This window comes from Coregonus lavaretus (genome assembly GCF_964263955.1).
Source record: "Coregonus lavaretus genome assembly, chromosome: 28".
NCBI classification, from domain to species: domain Eukaryota; kingdom Metazoa; phylum Chordata; class Actinopteri; order Salmoniformes; family Salmonidae; genus Coregonus; species Coregonus lavaretus.
This window is the reverse complement of record NC_140015.1, coordinates 9,348,514-9,368,564: the sequence shown is the minus strand read 5'-3', so window position 1 is coordinate 9,368,564 and position 20,051 is coordinate 9,348,514. Positions and strand designations below refer to the sequence as shown.

At 43.8% G+C, this 20,051-nt stretch overlaps 1 protein-coding gene across 4 annotated transcripts in view; it reads right to left on the bottom strand.

Moving 5' to 3' along the window:
- LOC311103405 (insulin-like growth factor 2 mRNA-binding protein 1) overlaps window positions 1-20,051 on the bottom strand; it is a 64,253-nt gene that overhangs the window by 6,564 nt on the left and 37,638 nt on the right. For 2 of the 4 annotated variants that reach the window (XM_084144970.1, XM_084144969.1), the window contains exons 3-5: window positions 2,558-2,606; window positions 1,217-1,268; window positions 287-350 (exon numbers count right to left, since the gene is read on the bottom strand). In XM_084144970.1, coding sequence (XP_084001096.1) covers window positions 287-350; window positions 1,217-1,268; window positions 2,558-2,606 — 165 coding nt within the window. The remainder of the gene's footprint in view (window positions 1-286; window positions 351-1,216; window positions 1,269-2,557; window positions 2,607-20,051) is intronic. The other 2 variants (XM_084144971.1, XM_084144972.1) reach the window with 1 other exon arrangement.

Genomic DNA, 20,051 nt, shown 5'->3' with positions numbered 1-20,051 from the left:
TTAGGGCATAATTTAGCACTATACACTTCATTCATATGGTCCTCTGTAGCACAGTTGGTAGAGCATGGTGCTTGCAATTCCCAAATAGTGTGTTTGATTCCTGGGACCACCCATATGTAAAATGTATGCACTCATGACTGTAAGTCCCTTTGGATAAATGCGTCTGCTAAATGGCATATATTATATGGACACAAAGACATGCAGATAAGCAAGGTGTGAAAGGATATGGAGTGGGTACATTTGGAAGTAGAGATATAGAAAAGATCAGGCACTATGGGAGACTTACTGTCTGGCATGTTCCCGAGTTCCATATGTGACGTTGACAACCGCAGTCTCACTGTCTGTGTTCACTAAGAAAAGGAGCCAGAGTGAGAGAGAGATGCAAGGAGAAGTTAGGAGAGAGGGGAGGAGAGAGATGAGAGAGATGCAAGGAGAGAGAGAGAGAGAGAGAGAGAGAGAGAGCGAGAGAGAGAGAGAGAGAGAGAGAGAGAGAAGAGAGAGAGAGAGAGAGAGAGAGAGAGAGAGAGAGAGAGAGAGAGAGAGAGAGAGAGAGAGAGAGAGAAATGCGAGGAGAGAGAGGAGGGGAGATTGCATAAGTCAGAGGCTATAAACCCACCTCCTTGATTGACCTATGACAGAGCATGGGCTATCCCATTGATCAAATCTGATTCGCTGACAGAGAAGGACTGAGAAGCAGCGATTTACCACTGACATAAAGACTTCCCTCTTGCAGGGTTTCCGGTAGACTGGTATACTCAATCTATTTCTTAATGAGCTGTATTCACGAAGGGAGGTGCTTGGACTACAGAAGGAATCTCAGATCTCTGATCAGGCCCCGTATTCATAAAGCGCCTCAGATTAGGAGGGATGATCTAGAATCAGTTTAGCCTTTTAGATCTTAATGATTAAGATTACCTGGACAGGTAGGACCTGATCCTAGATCAGCATTCCTACTATGAGACGCTTTATGAATATGTTTTTGTTTTGTAGCACAGATGGATAGGGAAAGCAGATCCGGTCAGGTCTCAGGGATAGAAAGCATTGTGCGACGTGCAAAAAATACTGTGAATCTCCTTGCATTATTATCTCGCCCAGTGAGTGTGTAAAGGAAGCCTTATCATCGGATTTGCAGATGAGATGTTCAGAGCGAAGTCTGACTGGTTATGAATAGAATAGAATAACTTTATATTTCCCAGAGGGAACTTCAGTATCTTACCTTGTTCGCAGTTCTCAACGGTTCCATATTGGGCCAGCAGACCATCCAGCACCTAGGGAGGGGAGAACACAATTTCATTATTGTTGTGTTTCAACATTTGCACCTGAACTGGGTTTCTCCAATGTTCTCCTATTTGTCTCCCTTGCTACAACACTTTAAAGCAGTTCCAGTCCTCAAGGGCCAAAGTGTCTGCATCATTTCAACCTGCCACTTAATCGATTAGTGTGACTGATTGGAAAGACAGCCTTCCCTGGTCTAAATCAGACACTGATGTCCTGTGTAGCTCAGCTGGTAGAGCATGGTGCTTACATTGCCAGGATAGTGGGTTTGATTCCCAGGACCACCCATACGTATAATTTATGCAGCCACTACTGTATGTCGCTTGGATAAAAGCGTCTGTTAAATGGCATATGTGGCCATCCAGAAGCTTGGTTTGACTGCCTTGGTGTAATGAGTTAGAAGTGTCTATAACAAGGTTTCTAATTCTGACGTTGGGCCAATTTTTTTACTCCTTGCTGACTGTGGCTCATGTTCAGGGCTATAATGTGGGTGGAGAAACGTCACCCTCGTGTGGCTAGCTAGGGAAGGACATGCTGCACTGCACGCAAGCGCTGGAAGGATGGAGTGGAGAGAGAGAGAGAGAGAGAGAGAGAGAGAGAAACTTCTGAGTGTAATGTTTACTGTTCATATTTATTGTTTATTTCACTTTTGTTTACTATCTACTTCACTTGCTTTGGCAATGTTAACACACGTTTCCCATGCCAATAAAGCCCTTAAATTGAATTGAAATTGAATTGAATTGAATTGAATTGAATTGAATTGAGAGAGAGAGAGAGAGAGAGAGAGAGAGAGAGAGAGAGAGAGAGAGAGAGAGAGAGAGAGAGAGAGAGAGAGAGAGAGAGCGAGAGAGAGAGAGAGAGAGAGAGAGAGAGAGAGAGAGCCCCGCCTTAGCAGAGCCATGTGACCTGTCTTCGTCCAGCTGTCAGTGGCAGCGTGCGCTGCTCAACGCCCACGCCAGCACACACTCACACAGACGTACACACACACACACACACACACACAATAAAGACACAAATGCACATATGAACACACATGCTCATGCCCGCAGCCGCAGTCAATCTAAATGCCTTTTACCCCCCTAACTCACTCTCATCTCAGATGACTACACAGAACATCCTGTTCTGAGCATATTTTTTTCTGATTACTTACCTTTGTTGTAGCAGGGACTAACCTATGCTTTTCCATATAAAAGTAACACTAACTGGTTGAGAGACGCTAACGGACCCATTGTTACATTTTGATATGGTGAAACTATGTTATGGTCAATCCAGGGGCACTCACCTCCCACTGCAGGTGTGGAGGAATGTTTCTGATCTGGAGTTTCCGGGTCCTAAGAGAGAGTGAAAGGGAGAAAGAGAGAGAGAGAAATACTATTAGAAAATATTCAACTCAAACATGGCTGTAAAACATTTACATATTTCATGCAGTCAAATGGATTTGGTCAAACCATTGCCTGGTGTGTGGTTAGACTACAGTGGGGAGAACAAGTATTTGATACACTGCCAATTTTGCAGGTTTTCCTACTTACAAAGCATGTAGAGGTCTGTAATTTTTATCATAGGTACACTTCAACTGTGAGAGACGGAATCTAAAACAAAAATCCAGAAAATCACATTGTATGATTTTTAAGTAATTTATTTTCATTTTATTGCATGACATAAGTATTTGATCACCTACCAACCAGTAAGAATTCCGGCTCTCACAGACCTGTTAGTTTTTCTTTAAGAAGCCCTCCTGTTCTCCACTCATTACCTGTATTAACTGCACCTGTTTGAACTCGTTACCTGTATAAAAGACACCTGTCCACACACTCAATCAAACAGACTCCAACCTCTCCACAATGGCCAAGACCAGAGAGCTGTGTAAGGACATCAGGGATAAAATTGTAGACCTGCACAAGGCTGGGATGGGCTACAGGACAATAGGCAAGCAGCTTGATGAGAAGGCAACAACTGTTGGCGCAATTATTAGAAAATTTAAGAAATTCAAGATGACGTTCAATCACCCTCGGTCTGGGGCTCCATGCAAGATCTCACCTTGTGGGGCATCAATGATCATGAGGAAAGTGAGGGATCAGCCCAGAACTACATGGCAGGACCTGGTCAATGACCTGAAGAGAGCTGGGACCACAGTCTCAAAGAAAACCATTAGTAACACACCACGCCGTCATGGATTAAAATCCTGCAGCGCACGCAAGGTCCCCCTGCTCAAGCCAGTGCATGTCCATGCCCGTCTGAAGTTTGCCAATAACCATCTGGATGATCCAGAGGAGGAATGGTAGTCTCCTGAGTGGCGCAGTGGTCTAAGGCACTGCATTGCAGTGCTAGCTGTGCCACTAGAGATCCTGGTTCGAATCCAGGCTCTGTCGTAGCCGGCCACGACCGGGAGACCCATGGGGCGGCGCACAATTGGCCCAGCGTCGTCCAGGGTAGGGGAGGGAATGGCCGGCAGGGATGTAGAGCATGACCTTTGCAACGCCAGGGTTGTGGGTTCGATTCCCACGGGGTCAGTATGAAAAATTAAAAAGATAATGTAAGTCGCTCTGGATAAGAGCGTCTGCTAAATGACTAAAATGTAAATGAATGGAAGAAGGTAATGTGGTCTGATGAGACAAAAATATAGCTTTTTGGTCTAAACTCCACTCGCCGTGTTTGGAGGAAGAAGAAGGCTGAGTACAACCTCAACAACACCATCCCAACCGTGAAGCATGGAGGTGGAAACATCATTCTTTGGGGATGCTTTTCTGCAAAGGGGACAGGACGACTGCACCGTATTGAGGGGAGGATGGATGGGGCCATGTATCGCGAAATCTTGGCCAACAACCTCCTTCCCTCAGTAAGAGCATTGAAGATGGGTCGTGGCTGGGTCTTCCAGCATGACAATGACCCGAAACACACAGCCAGGGCAACTAAGGAGTGGCTCCGTAAAAAGCATCTCAAGGTCCTGGAGTGGCCTAGCCAGTCTCCAGACCTGAACCCAATAGAAAATCTTTGGAGGGAGCTGAAAGTCCGTATTGCCCAGCGACAACCCCGAAACCTGAAGGATCTGGAGGTCTGTATGGAGGAGTGGGCCAAAATCCCTGCTGCAGTGTGTGCAAACCTGGTCAAGACCTACAGGAAACGTATGATCTCTGTAATTGCAAACAAAGGTTTCTGTACCAAATATTAAGTTCTGCTTTTCTGATGTATCAAATACTTATGTCATGCAATAAAATGCAAATTAATTACTTAAAAATCATACAATGTGATTTTCTGAATTTTTGTTTTAGATTCCGTCTCTCACAGTTGAAGTGTACCTATGATAAAAATTACAGACCTCTACATGCTTTGTAAGTAGGAAAACCTGCAAAATCGGCAGTGTATCAAATACTTGTTCTCCCCACTGTATAACGGGGTGGTTCTAATCCTGAATGCTGATTGGTTAAAACCGCATTCCAGCTGGTGTCTATTCCACAAGTTACTACAGGCTAAATCTATGAAGTTAAAATGCCTATTTACTCTGTTCCATCTGACGGCGCAATCCACTGTCTCATCAGCCGAGCCAGGCAAGTTATAAACTTGATCTCCACTATAAAAAGCATCTAGACATTATCTCACATTTCTTTTAGACTAACATTTAGTTTTCAACAGCAGAGATTTGTATAAACCTTGCTGTCTGTCTCTCTGACATTTGCAACATTGTTTCAATATTCAAATTCTTTCTCCAGCTGTCCCATAGTAATGAACGTTTCTGGAGTCGGGACGAGACAGACAGACAGGCAGGCAGCCAGTCTAAATCATGAATCAGCTGGCATCATTTTTATGGTTATAAACAAATGTCAATTGTAAAACAAAAAGAAGTCCAGCTAGTTTGCAGTCTTTCCAGGTTCAGTTTGAAGTGATTGTGTTAGCTGTGTTGTTGTCTAGCTCAACAGCAGTGTCCTGACGAATGAGCACATTTTCTATGCAAGGCGAAATCGCGCCTCATTATCTCATTGCTATGGATGTCTCCAAATAACTGTCACTAGAAAACAGCTTAACAAATGCAAATGCAGTTACTTTGCTGTTATCTGGCTGCAATTTTTGACGTGACTGTAAGATAACCATAGTTGGCTAGCTAGCAAGCAAGGGATAAGAACGTTGCCAGCCAGTACAGCAATGGAACATTTAGATACAGATCAAAAAGGCTGAACGACTGTGTCACGTCTCTAGCAACCGAACCGCCGGCTTGCTTGGGTAGCAACCCTAGATTTGTGTCAGGACTATATCTTGTGGAAGGATGAAATTGTATGAATAAATAAATCAAAATAACGTTTTTTAATGAAAATATGTAAATCATTATTTGAATATGTTGGTAACCCTTTGTAAAAAAGTGATAATGCCCTCAAAGCCGGTGTTTGGACGATATATTAGCACGGTTTGCCGGCCCTCAACGAATATATCCTCCAAACACCGGCTTCTCTGGCATTATCACTTAATTAACCATCCAATTCGGAAACGTTTTTACTGTAAACCTACATGAAAATTGACCAAACTGGGAGCAAAACATTATTTTTTTTTTGGGGGGGGGGGGGGGGGTCATTCTTTATTTTATTGAATCAGCAGCATGATTGAGTTCTCTGGTTCGCAGTTCAGCATCATAAAATACCAGTGTATCTCACAGTTTGCCTGCAGTGACAGTGAGAGGAAAGAGCATCGGTGTCACCACTCCATATATTTTATACTAGTTCACAAGTACAATTCCAATACTTTGAGCCTCTCAACTGAGAAGTCTGTGACCATAGAAAAACGATGAGCTCCATTGTACTGACCGCCAATGCACCATTGAAAGTTATGACAAGCTGTCAAGACAGATAGACATTTTTAATATTTTAGTCATTTAGCGAATGCTCTTATCCAGAGCGACTTACAGTTAGTGAGTGCATACATTTTTCATACTGACAGACACACACACACACACACACACGGCTGGCAGTCTTGTGTTTCAGGTCTTAACATCCTGGTTCAGTACACATGAACGATGCTGAAAGTGTGTGTGTGTGTGTGTGTCTCAGCTCATCAGCATCTGCCAGCTTGCATATCCCGCTGCCTGTTGCTGGCCTGGACTCAGAGAGAGCGAGAGAGAGAGAGCTCACAGACATTGCTCCTGCATTTTTCACAAAAAATCTAGATTTAGAGTTAGATAAAGTTGGATTTTTTGGCAGGAACATATACAGGATGCTACCCTCCACAACATAACCTTCATTCCAAACCAAAACTCCAAACCTACAACCTGATTTTGGACGGAATTACCTGGAATTACCTGGAAGGCTTTCTACTACCGAGGATTACTATTCCCAAACTATACAGCAAATGCTCTGGCAAACAAACAGAAACCTGAAAACACCATCCAACCTGGAACTGAGTGAGTAATGTTTAGTATGAAGCTATTTTTTACTTTCAAAAACCAAGAAGAAAAATACATTACAATGATATATTTTAATTTATAAGGACTGAATGCTAAGGCTACCAAGCTTGCTAGTACAAAGATATACAATTTCAATTAGCACTGACGTGTGAAGTGAGAGGTGTCAAAGCCCTTGAGCCCAACAATGGCAGGAGAGTCGCACAGTCTACCCCAAACAAATGGAGAGGCCATAGAAGCACCCCCCCCCCCCCCCCCCCCCCCCCCCGCTGTTCAGAGGTCATTAAAATACAGTACCCTCTGAATGTAAAGAACGATAAGACACGAAAAGAGTACAAAATAAAACTCCTTATGGGAATCAGTAGACACCTTTTGCTGATTTATATAAAAATGGGAACATAAGCAACCTTATCTTCCACACAGACCATCCCCTGGCATGGCACAGTGCGTGCTATACTAGCACACTACCCCTCTGTTAAGAGGGGGGGTGTTAGCGATGGGTGGAAACTCAGGATACTGGACAACGAGGACTCTGAGTTGTCTAATATAAATCTCTATAAATCTGGAACAGTTTTGGTTCAAGGCAACACCAAACAGTTCCAGCTGGACTTTCACCTAATCAAAGAAATAGCTCAGCAGGAGAAGCTCTCCCTTGAGAAACATACCCCCACCCCGAGCGGGTCAGACCAGACCTCTTCATTAAATAACCCCACAGAGCAACCCCAAGTGGAAAGTCAACTTCCCAGAACAGAGTACTACTCGCTCATTGAAATGAAGGATACATTCACCCAGCTGGAGGTAAGGCAGGTGGAGCTGGAACAGCAGGTGAACACACTCCAGTCAGCACAGACCCAGACAACAGTCCAGCACAACAACACCCCCTTAACTAGACCTGGAGAGTTGGAGGTAGAGAGAGACATGTCTGCACTCTGGACTGTGATGAGACAACATCAACAGGAGAAAGAGCAGGAGCAGGAGAAGAACAGAGCACTAGAGGAGAGGCTCAGAGTGCTGGAGGAAAAGGTGAGAACGATGACGGGTGACATAGAACAACCCATTAGAGAGCTGGCCACCCCCGCAGAGAAGCCAGCAGAACAGCCCACCTCAGATCCTGGCCAAAGTCACGACACCGTAGCAGAACATGACACCCTAGACCCTGACCATAGCCTTGACATCACAGCCAGACAAACAAATGAAGAACCCCAAGCCCTGGGGACCCCAACCCCTCTGAGCAACCCCCCTGTCAGACACCATGATAGCCCTCATGACGACCCTCCCACACCCACTGAGGACATACACAAGCCACAGATTGTACTCCTTATGGACTCAAATGGGAAATACATACAAGAAAATAAACTTTTTCCAAAACACACAGTGTCTAAACTCTGGTGTCCAAACACCCAGTAAGCCCTAGACCTTCTGCCTGAAGACCGACTAGGATCACCCAGCCACATAATAATACACACAGGCACAAACGACCTGAGAACACAGCAGGAAAGGGTGGCCACAGCACTCAAGGGAGTGATAGAAAAAGCTTCTTCTACTTTCTCCAACGCACAAGTGGTTATCTCAACCCTACTACCATGAAAAGACTTCCACCCTGCTACCATACAGCGGGGTAATGCAAGTATTTCCCGTGACTGTGCATCAAAACCAAATGTCTCCCTGGCCCACCACTCCACCCTTTATGACCAGGTCCACCTATACAAGGCACCAGTTCCCACCTTTGCCCAGACCCTAAAGGATATCGCCCTCAACCGCAGACCCAACACCTCACACAGGAGCAACAGGTCAACAGACACCCCGTCCAGACCAGCGAGACACTCTCCCAGACCTGTGGGACCCCCCCCAGGACCTACACATAGAGGACCCCCGCAGAGAGGACCTACATCCAGACCACAGCACCATCAGCCACATCTACACCCCCACCCCCACCCCCACCAATTATCACCCCCCCAAGTCAACCATGCCCACACCCCATTTAGGCCCCCTCAGATCAGACCTATGCCCCTCCTACCCACCCCAAGCCCCCCACTCCCACAAAGAGGGCCTCAACATGAAAGTCACACATACGCCCAGGCCGTGAGCAGGCAAACAGGCCCAACACCCACTCTTACACTAGCCCAAGCCAATGGCATGTACCAAATGCTCAGCAGGCTCTGCTCACAATTACTGGCCTGAGGCCAAACCACACAACCAACAACATTAGACACTTTATGGAACACAAAGCCTTCACTATTTCATCCTGGAATATCCAAGGCCTGAGGTCATCTGCCTTTGGCCTAAAGAGCAGGAATCTGGATTTAATAATATAATAATAATATGCCATTTAGCAGACGCTTTTATCCAAAGCGACTTAATAGTCATGTGTGCATACAAAGAAATCAGAAATACAGACATTGTCATCCTACAAGAAACATGTTATAGAGGAGATGGACCCACTGGTTGCCCTCTAGGTTACAGAGAGCTGGTAGTCCCATCCACCAAACTACCAGGTGTGAAACAGGGAAGGGACTCAGGGGGTATCCCCATACTTTAATGAAGACAGCTTCTCCATCCTGGAGGGGGGAATCAATCATTTCCAGACCTAGGGACATGTACTAGTCTGTGGCGACCTAAATGCCAGAACTGGACAAGAACCTGACATCCTCAGCACACAGGGGGACAAACACCTACCTGGAGGTGACAGCATTCCCTCCCCCATATGCCCCCCTAGGCACAACTACGACAACATAACCAACAAAAACGGGTCACAACTCCTGCAGCTCTGTCGCACAATGGGTATGTACATAGTCAATGGTAGGCTTCGAGGGGACTCCTATGGTAGGTACACCTATAGCTCATCTCCTGGCAGTAGTACTGTAGACTACTTTATCACTGACCTCAACCCAGAGTCTCTCAGAGCGTTCACAGTCAGCCCACTGACACCCCTATCAGACCACAGCAAAATCACAGTCTACTTGAACAGAGCAATACTCAATCATGAGGCATCAAAGCCAAAGGAACTGAATAATATTAAGAAATGCTATAGATGGAAGGAAAGTAGTGTCGAAACCTACCAGAAAACTACAAATTCAATCCATTCTAGACAACTTCATGGACAAAACGTTCCACTGTAATAGTGAAGGTGTAAACTTGGCAGTAGAAAACCTAAACAGTATATTTGACCTCTCAGCTTCCCTATCAAATCAAAAAATCTCTAACAGAAAAACAAAGAAAAGTAATAACAGTGATAAATGGTTTGATGAAGAATGCAAAAACCTAAGAAAGAAATTGAGAAACCTATCCAACCAAAAGAGACCCAGAAAACCTGAGCCTACGCCTTCACTATGGTGAATCACTAAAACAATACAGAAATACACTACGGAAAAAGAAGGAACAGCATGTCAGAAATCAGCTCAATGTAATTGAAGAATCCATAGACTCTAAACACTTCTGGGAAAATTGGAAAACACTAAACAAACAACAACACGAAGAGCTACAGTATCTATCCAAAACGGAGATGTATGGGTAAACCACTTCTCCAATATTTTTGGCCCTATAACAGAGAACAAATGCAAATCTTAGAATCAACTATTAAAGACTACCAGAACCTACTGGATTCTCCAATTACATTGAATGAACTACAGGACAAAATACAAACCTTCCAACCCCAAAAGGCCTGTGGTGTTGATGGTATCCTCAATGAAATGATAAAATATACAGACCACAAATTCCAATTAGCTATACTTAAACTCTTTAACATCATCCTTAGCTCTGGCATCTTCCCCAATATTTGGAACCAAGGACTGATCACCCCAATCCACAAAAGTGGAGACAAATTTGACCCCAATAACTACTGTGGGATATGCGTCAACAGCAACCTTGGGAAAATCCTCTGCATTATCATTAACAGCAGACTAGTTAATTTCCTCAGTGAAAACAATGTCCTGAGCAAATGTCAAATTGGCTTTTTACCAAATTACCGTACGACAGATCACGTATTCACCCTGCACACCCTAATTGACAAACAAACAAACAAACAAACAAACCAAAACAAAGGCAAAGTCTTCTCATGCTTTGTTGATTTCAAAAAAGCTTTTGACTCAATTTGGCATGAGGGTCTGCTATACAAATTGATGTAAAGTGGGGCTGGGGGAAAAACATACAACATTATAAAATCGTAAATGTAAATGTAAATAAAATCCATGTACACAAACAACAAGTGTGCGGATAAAATTGGTTAAAAAAAACACACACATTTCTTTCCACTGGGCCGTGGGGTGAGACAGGGATGCAGTTTAAGCCCCACCCTCTTCAACATATTTATCAACGAATTAGCGAGGGCACTAGAACAGTCTGCAGCACCTGGCCTCACCCTACTAGAATCTGAAGTCAAATGTCTACTGTTTGCTGATGATCTAGTGCTTCTGTCACCAACCAAGGAGGGCCTACAGCTGCACCTAGATCTTCTGCACAGATTCTGTCAGACATGGGACCTGACAGTAAATCTCAGTAAGACAAAAATAATGGTGTTCCAAAAAAGGTCCAGTTGCCAGGACCACAAATACAAATTCCATCTAGACACCGTTGCCCTAGAGCACACCATTTTGTTTATATACCTCGGCCTAAACATCAGCACCACAGGTAACTTCCACAAAGCTGTGAACGATCTGAGAGACAAGGCAAGAAGGGCCTTCCTTCTATGCCATCAAAAGGAACATCAAATTTGACATACCAATTAGGATCTGGCTAAAAATACTTGAATCAGTTATAGAACCCATTGCCCTTTATGGTTGTGAGGTCTGGGGTCCGCTCACCAACCAAGAATTCACAAAATGTGACAAACACCAAATTGAGACTGCATGCAGAATTCTGCAAAAATATCCTCTGTGTACAACGAAAAACACCTAATGCATGCAGAGCAGAATTAGGCCAATAGCCGCTAATTATCAAAATCCAGAAAAGAGCTGTTAAATTCTATAACCACTTAAAAGGAAGCGATTCCCAAACCTTCCATAACAAAGCCATCACCTACAGAGAGATGAACTTGGAGAAGAGTCCCCTAAGTAAGCTGGTCCTGGGGCTCTGTTCACAAACACAAACAGACCCCACAGAGCCCCAGGACAACAACAACACAATTAGACCCAACCAAATCATGAGAAAACTAAAAGAGAATTACTTGACACATTGGAAAGAACAAACAAAAAAACAGAGCAAACTTTAATGCTATTTGGCTCTAAACAGAGAATACACAGTGGCAGAATACCTGACCATTGTGACTGACCCAAACTTAAGGAAAGCTTTGACTATGTACAGACTCAGTGAGCATAGCCTTGCTATTGAGAAAGGCCGCCGTAGGCAGACCTGGCTCTCAAGAGAAGACAGGAAAACTGAGCTGCACTTCCTAACCTCCTGCCAAATGTATGACCATATTAGAGACACATATTTCCCTCAGATTACAGCGATCCACAAAGAATTCGAAAACAAACCCAATTTTGATAAACTCCCTTATCTACTGGGTGAAAAACCACAGTGTGCCATCACAGCTGCAAGATTTGTGACCTGTTGCCACAAGAAAAGGGCAACCAGTGAAGAACAAACACCATTGTAAATACAACCCATATTTATGTTTAAACCCATTTGTACTTTAACTATTGTTACAACACTGTATATATACATAATATGACATTTGAAATGTCTTTATTCTTTTGGAACTTCTGAGTGTAATGTTTACTGTTAATATTTATTGTTTATTTCACTTTTGTTTACTATCTACTTCACTTGCTTTGGCAATGTTAACATACATTTCCCATATTGAATTGAGAGAAGAGAGAGAGAGAGAGAGAGAGAGAGAGAGAGAGAGAGAGAGAGAGAGAGAGAGAGAGAGAGAGAGAGAGAGAGAGAGAGAGAGAGAGAGAGAGAGAGAGAGAGAGAGAGAAACCATGAGGGAGTAACCATGAGGGAGTATAGTAGAGGGGGAGAGCGTGTGAGGTTGGCATTAAGCGACAGAGAGAGTTGACTGCAGGGGAATGCATGCGAGAAAGGGACAGAGTGTGACAGAGTGCAAATAGGAGTGAGAGAGAAATAACTGGAGCAGGGGGAGGACAATCTCTATAACAACAACATCAAGGTTCTCCAAAATACAAGAATAAACAAACAAGCTGAATAACTTGTATATTGAACCACTCAGTACCAAAGTAGTACTCACAGATGTATTCAAAGATTTGGCCACAGAGAAGGCAAAGTGGAGGAGATCAGGGGAACATAGTGAGGAGAGAATAGAGGATAGGCAAAGGTAGCTGGTAGGTATTAGTAGCCTATCAAATCTTCCTGATTTAACCCCTTAGAATCTCTGGCTGGGAGTAGGATGACATCGCCCCTAGATGTACGGTCAGTTTTCGCATTTCCCACCAGATTTTAGAGGGTAAGCTGATGCTAGATCTGTATGCCTAAGGGCAACTGACACACAGAGCTGGGAATTGGTTGCCAGCGTCCTGATTGAAACTCTAGAGGGAGCTCTAATGATCTATGTGAGAGGTGAGGGGTTGTGTGTGTGTTGTGTGTGTGTGTAGAGGAGAGAATGGGCGCCAGGGGTCATAAGGGAGGGGCAGCTCACAACTCTGCTGGTTTGTAAAGGGTTAATATGTGGGAATCCCCTGGTGACCTCTGAACCCTAGTTTCCACACCCAGGAGAGACAAAACCCAATAAAAAATCCCTTGCCTCGCCTCTTGCGCCCTGCGCGACAAAACACATGGAAGGGCCAATCTAAGCTCATGGGCCTCAGGCAAACGGCATTCTATACATATATTACCATAAAGCAACCCAATGCAAACATGTCATGGGTTGTTTTCAAGAGCGGCAACATTCTGAAAGGTTCCAGGACATTTTGGAGATGAGGTTCCCGTTTCCTGTGCAACACTGTTAGATGGTAGTTCAGCAATATGTTGTATGTGCCGTAACAATTAAGGCACTAATTACTCTTTAGCCACATAGAACGATTCAGTCACTCGAAGGCCACCACAAAGTCTTGAAAACAAATCATTTTGGCCATTTTGGGGAAACGTGTGAAAGCCACCAAATCAACAGCCAACATCATGGCTGAGCTTCAGGCTTCAGCACCCACGGTTGGCTATTTGTGAGGGGAGCAAGTGAGGGGGATGGGTGGGCCTTTGAATTGGGGTTGAGATTTAGGCCTGGTTTGATGGGGGGCGTGCTGGTCTGGGGGGTTAGGGGAGAATGTGGGATGGTGCAGTGAGCAGAACTACCAAGGCCACCAAGCTCCTGGGACTTTTCCTCCTCGGCGAAAACCCTTCTTCATCCATCAAAGTCCCTGTCCCGCAAATCAATACATCAATAGACGTAACCATCCACCCAACCCCCACATCTACATCCCCTCCACCCAACACTTAACTCACATTTGCCCCTTCATCCCCCCTCAACCATCGGCCCCACACCCACACCAACTGTGAAATTAAATGAACCCAGACAACACTGACCGCCAACTCCCAGGCATCTCATTGGCTGACGCCATGACGACAGGGGAGGGGAGGATGGATGAGCGGTGAAGAGACAATATGGTTGCACCTGTTCATCTGTTGTTGGTCTTCCCTTCAGGGGTGGTCTTCCCTTCACATGCTCCCAACCTCACATAGCAAATACTCCAAAATGAACAAACATTTACAATTCTTGAAAAACGAAGCTCAGCTGAAGCTTAATGAATGTTTATATCTGCGTTACGGACTTTGTCCTTGAGGTAGCATCTAACGTATCTAGCGTGTGTTGGTACCAACAGGACAATGGGAGAAAGAAGAGGGGCCTGGTCACTTAGAAGCCTCAAGCCCACAGCTGTGCGCTTGTGGGGTCAAAAGTGAAGGGCCTTTAGACTGATCAGGAGACTCTATTGGTCTGAAGGTGGGGGGTGAGACCATAGCATTGTCTCATAGGAGGGGCTTGAAGGAGTTAATTTACCATGTGAAAGAATAGAATGGTCAGGGAATATAGGGTGGGGTGGGAGAAGCACAGCAGGTAGGAAGAATAGAGAGAGGGAATAGAGAGAGAGCACACCATAAAGGACAGACATCCCAAACATGGTTGAACATGAGGAAGAGTGAAAGTGTGAGGAAACACGTTTGCACAGACCTGTGAAGGAGAGTGAAGGTGTGTTTGGATGTACGTAAGTGTACACATGTTGTACAGACACTGGTTGGGAAAATGAACTTGCGGGAGGTTTCGAAAGGAGCTAACTGAATGGCTTGTCATCAATTTTGGTTCCCGTGTACCACTCCTTTAAAGATCTCTCCCGCAACATTTCACTCAAGGATAGGCCTCCACGGCAGGGGTCCCCAATTACATTCAGCCTTGGGCTGATTTTTCCTTAAGTGGATGGTCGGGGGCCGGAACAAATTGACCGCAAGAATCCTAAACAGATATAGTATTTTACAAAAACGGAATAATTTCAAACCTTGATAACATTGGGATACGATCACATATGTCTATATTTATGCCTCGGAATACTTAGGAACAGATTTCCTCAATTATAATCACTTTGAACTCACTCTGGATAAGAGCGTCTGCTAAATTACTAAAATGTAAATGTAATTTCCTGGTATTTTATATCCAAGAACGAAAATTATATAGAAAAAAACAATTGCTGCGGATACTTGCTTCCATTCAGCCACAAGAGCATTAGTGATGTCGGGCACTGATGTTGGGCGATTAGGCCTAACTTGCAGTCGGCAAACCAATTAATCCCAAAGGTGTTCATGGTCGAATTGCTGCAAAGAAACCACTACTAAAGTACACCAATAAGAAGAAGAGACTTGGTTGGGCCAAGAAACACGAGCAATGGACATTAGACCGGTGGAAATCTGTCCTTTGGTCCGATGAGTCCAAATTTGAGATTTTGGGTTCCAACTACCGTGTCTTTGTGAGACGCAGAGTAGGTGAATGGTTGATCTCCGCATGTGTGGTTCCCACCGTGAAGCATGGAGGAGGAGGTGTGATGGTGTGGGGGTGCTTTGCTGGTGACACTGTCTGTGATTTATTTAGAATTCAAGGCACACTTAACCAGCATGGCTACCACAGCATTCTGCAGCGATACGCCATCCTGGTTTGCGCTTAGTGGGACTATCATTTGTTTTTCACCAGGACAATGACCCAAAACACACCTCCAGGCTGTGTAAGGGCGCAGTGGTCTAAGGCACTGCATCACAGTGCTAGCTGTGCCACTAGAGATCCTGGTTCGAGTCCAGGCTTTGTCGCAGCCGGCCGCGACCGGGAGACCCATGGGCGGCGCACAATCGGTCTAGCGTCGTCCAAGGTAGGGGAGGGTTTGGCCGGCAGGGCTGTGGGTTTGTTTCCCACGGGGGGCCAGTATGATTAAAAACACACAAAAAAACCATGTATACATTCACTAACTGTAAGTCGCTCTGGATAAGAGCATCTGCTAAATGACTAAAATGTAAAAAATTAAAAATGTGTAAGGCCTATTTTGACCAATGAGAGTGATGGAGTGCTGTATCAGATGAGATGACCTGGCCTCCACCATCACCCGACCTCAACCCAATTGAGATGGTTTGGGATGAGTGATGGAAAAGCAGCCAACAAGTACTCAGCATATGTGGGAACTCCTTCAAGACTGTTGGAAAAGCATTCCTGATGAAGCTGGTTGTGAGAATGCCAAGAGTGTGCAAAGCTGTCATCAAGGCAAAAGGTGGCTACTTTGAAGAATCTCAAATATAAAATATATTTTGATTTGTTTAACACTTTTTTGGTTACTACATGATTCCATGTGTTATTTCATAGTTTTGATGTCTTCACTATTATTCTACAATGTAGAAAATAGTAAAAATAAAGAAAAACCCTTGAATGAGTAGGTGTGTCCAAACCTTTGACTGGTACTGTATATATATATATGTTTATGTATTTTTATTTATTTTTGCTCAGAAAACTTGGGGGGCAAATAAAATCACCCGCGGGCCGCCTATTGGAGAACCCTGCTCTACAGTGTCATCTCACCATTTAATAAACAAAGACAACTACAATACTCAAATCTTTACATTCATACTCTAGCCATTACAAATAGGGAACCACAAATGTATCAAAAAAGCCATTTCTGTGCCAAGATCAGGCTCAATTGCATAGCACAAACACCCTCAGGTCATTTTACATGGGGGTAAAATGTACACAACCTCACACACGCATACACAGAGGAGGAGCGATTTTCACAGTGAGCTGTTACACAGGCATGCATGTCGCCCTGGGAGGCTCACCTCCCCTTCCCATCATGCCGTCTGTTTAGCATTGGAAAGGTCCCTAGAGCGCCCCCACCGGTGGCTCACCGATGCATGATGGGCCAGTCTCAGCAGAGCTGGAAGACCCGGACGGCCTCCCGGTAGAAGGAAAAACAATGAGGAGCATTCCATAGCCCATAATCATAAACACACACCCAGACGCCCACAAGGAGCCCAGCACATAACACACTAAGTCGCACACCCACCAAGCAGATTGAAAACAAACACACCCACTCATCCGCACATGTGCACATTTGAACATACATCAGAATGAGTATTGTAAAAATAAAGTAAATACATAAACACCCATACAGTCATTTAGGCTCCACACATTCACGTTTGAACACACACACACACTATGTGTGTTGAAAACACATACACACCCACAACACACGCATCAAGTGCATACAGACTTTATAGATGCCCCTTGATTTACAAAATACAATCAAAAACACACAAAGGTACACCATCAATTTAGGTCTGAACACACTGGCCAAAATAAAAGGGCACATAGATAAAATACTCATCATCATACTAACATACTGTAAACGCCAACCAACACAAATACACACATACAAACTGTGATTCTGTGATTCACTTTTAAACTTAAATCAGTGGGTGGCCTAAGTAACCCTTACTGTCCTTTTCATTTGAGAGTTTAAGTACAACAGATCATGGAGTTTTGAAAATGGAGGCCAAAATCAGTTTTAGGGAAGATGGCGTAGCCGTAGAATGGCGACAATTACATACCAGCATTACATATACAGTCTACTACGCAAAGGGGCCCACGACAACTTAACCCACTCAGCGGAATGAAAGAAAGAAGTACACACACATGCTAACACACACACACACACACACACACACACATGCACCAGGGTAGCTGCAGACCTCCAAATCCCACCAAATGAACAATGTGTAGCCCATGGGCAAGGTGAAAGGTCAAGCAGGAAATGGAGCACACAGGAAGTCTCAGTCATGTAGCACCGCTTTGCTTTTTCTTTTTATCCAGAGCTACTTCCTGTCTAATTTCGCACACTCGTGGGCTTGGCCAATCAGCAACCAAGCTCAGAGAATGATGGGGGAGTGGGGAATGAAATGTATAGATAGAGAGCGAGCGAGAGAGCGAGAGAGAAAGCGAGAGAGAGAGAGAGATAGAGAGAGAGATAGAGAGGGAGAGAGAGAAGAAAAAAACCCCAATAGGCTTCAAAGACAGCAGCGCGCATTCTCTCAATTCAATTTTCAATTCAATTTCAATTCAATTTCAATTCCATTTCAATTCAATTTAAGGGCATTATTGGCATCATGGGAAATATATGTTTACATTGCCAAAGCAAGTGAAGTAGATAGTAAACAAAAGTGAAATAAATCTCTCTCCGAGCACTGCGCCCCTCCCCCACATGCACACCCCCCCACTCCCAGCTAACTTCCTCTCAATGCATGTGGAGAGCAGAGGAGAGGGGGGAGAGATGGAGGGGAAGAGAAAGGGCTACTGATTAACGGCTCCTATGTACACTCTTTTTGGTTCCTGGCAGAACTCTTTTGGGTTCCATGTAGAACCCTCTGGGGAAAGGGTTCTACCTTGAACCAAAAAGGTTTCTCAAATGGTTCTCCTATGGGGACAGCCAAATAACCCTTTTAGGTTCTAGATAGCAGCTTTTTTTTCTAAGAGTGTATAGAGCAGTAGGGTAACAAGATTAAGCACCGAACTGCCAAAGCCATGATATATGTTGGCACAGTACTACCGCTACAAAGCACTTCAGTCAAAATGCTCACGTCTTCTTCCTATAAGTTGAATGCACCAATTTGTAAGTCGCTCTGGATAAGAGCGTCTGCTAAATGATGTAAATGTAAAATGTATAGCTGTGATGGACCTTATGTGCGTAGACAACATAACGCATAGATTTTATCTGGTATTTACAGCTTGTTATCTGAAGCTTATTTCACTGCAACTATCCGGTGAATTTGACAATAAAACATTCTTGTTATTCTTATTATTTTATTTTTTATGAATGAATGTTTTGATTTCACATTAAAAAAGACCAGTCTGGCAACATTGACATTGAGAAATTATTTCAACACACATTTATTTTGGCTATACCCACAACCGGTGTGTGTTCGAACGGTGTATTCTACAAATGGTGCATTCAGAATGCCTAACGTTGCAATGTACGTATCAAACATTAAATTCAATACTGTTTTTGTTTTGAGAGATCATGCAACATTTCAGCCAAGCTGAATACACCTCACATCCCTACTAGCCATTATCTGATGTCTACGCCCTTCAAAAGAGGTAGCAGTTTTTCACAGGGATGCAATGGAACTCTAGCCTGAATCTCAACCCTAAAAGAAACCAAATCCACTTTCACCATACAAGGCTCAAAGGCTCCAGATAGTAACTGTTACAACATACAATAGCAAGGAATATAGCCTAGCAGCACCATAGCTTGTGCTCAGAGAGAACTATAGCGCTAATTGCGAATTGCAATCACTTAATTGAAAAGCTAATTCCCATAATTGACCTCAGTCATGGCGTCATGTTAGCTTGCCATTCAACGTACACCCCAAAGCCCCACACTCATCTTTCAATTGTCCCAAATTACATCAATTTGGTTGGTAGACACAGTTGTTGCACCTTCATTATGAGATTTTTACACAAAAAGACCAACAACTTGTTAATAGTAATGGAATAGTATGACATGCAGATATTGCTTATTATACAGTCATGCCTTGATATTTGGTAGTATTGATAGTGATACAAACAAATATATCTTTAAAAAAATACTTCAAATCATTAATCTCTTATTTCAGCAAAATTAACAAAGTTTAACATGTTAAAGGAATGTTTTTCTTTTCATGCTGTTTCTCCAATTGATTTAGCAAGCCTCAGGAGAGCACTACAGATGTAGGATCTTAATTTGATCACCATGTTGCAGGAGAACTTTCCTGCAATGCAGGACATTTTAAACTTGGAGTGTATTTGAGGTTTAAAAAGTATTCTAAAGTTTTTAATTTCCACTTTGAAATTTCAAACTTGATTTCCCCTTGAGAAAAATGCCGAATGAGAGAGACAGAAAGAGAGAGAGATTATGAGCGGGCTACTGAAGTAAATGAAAAG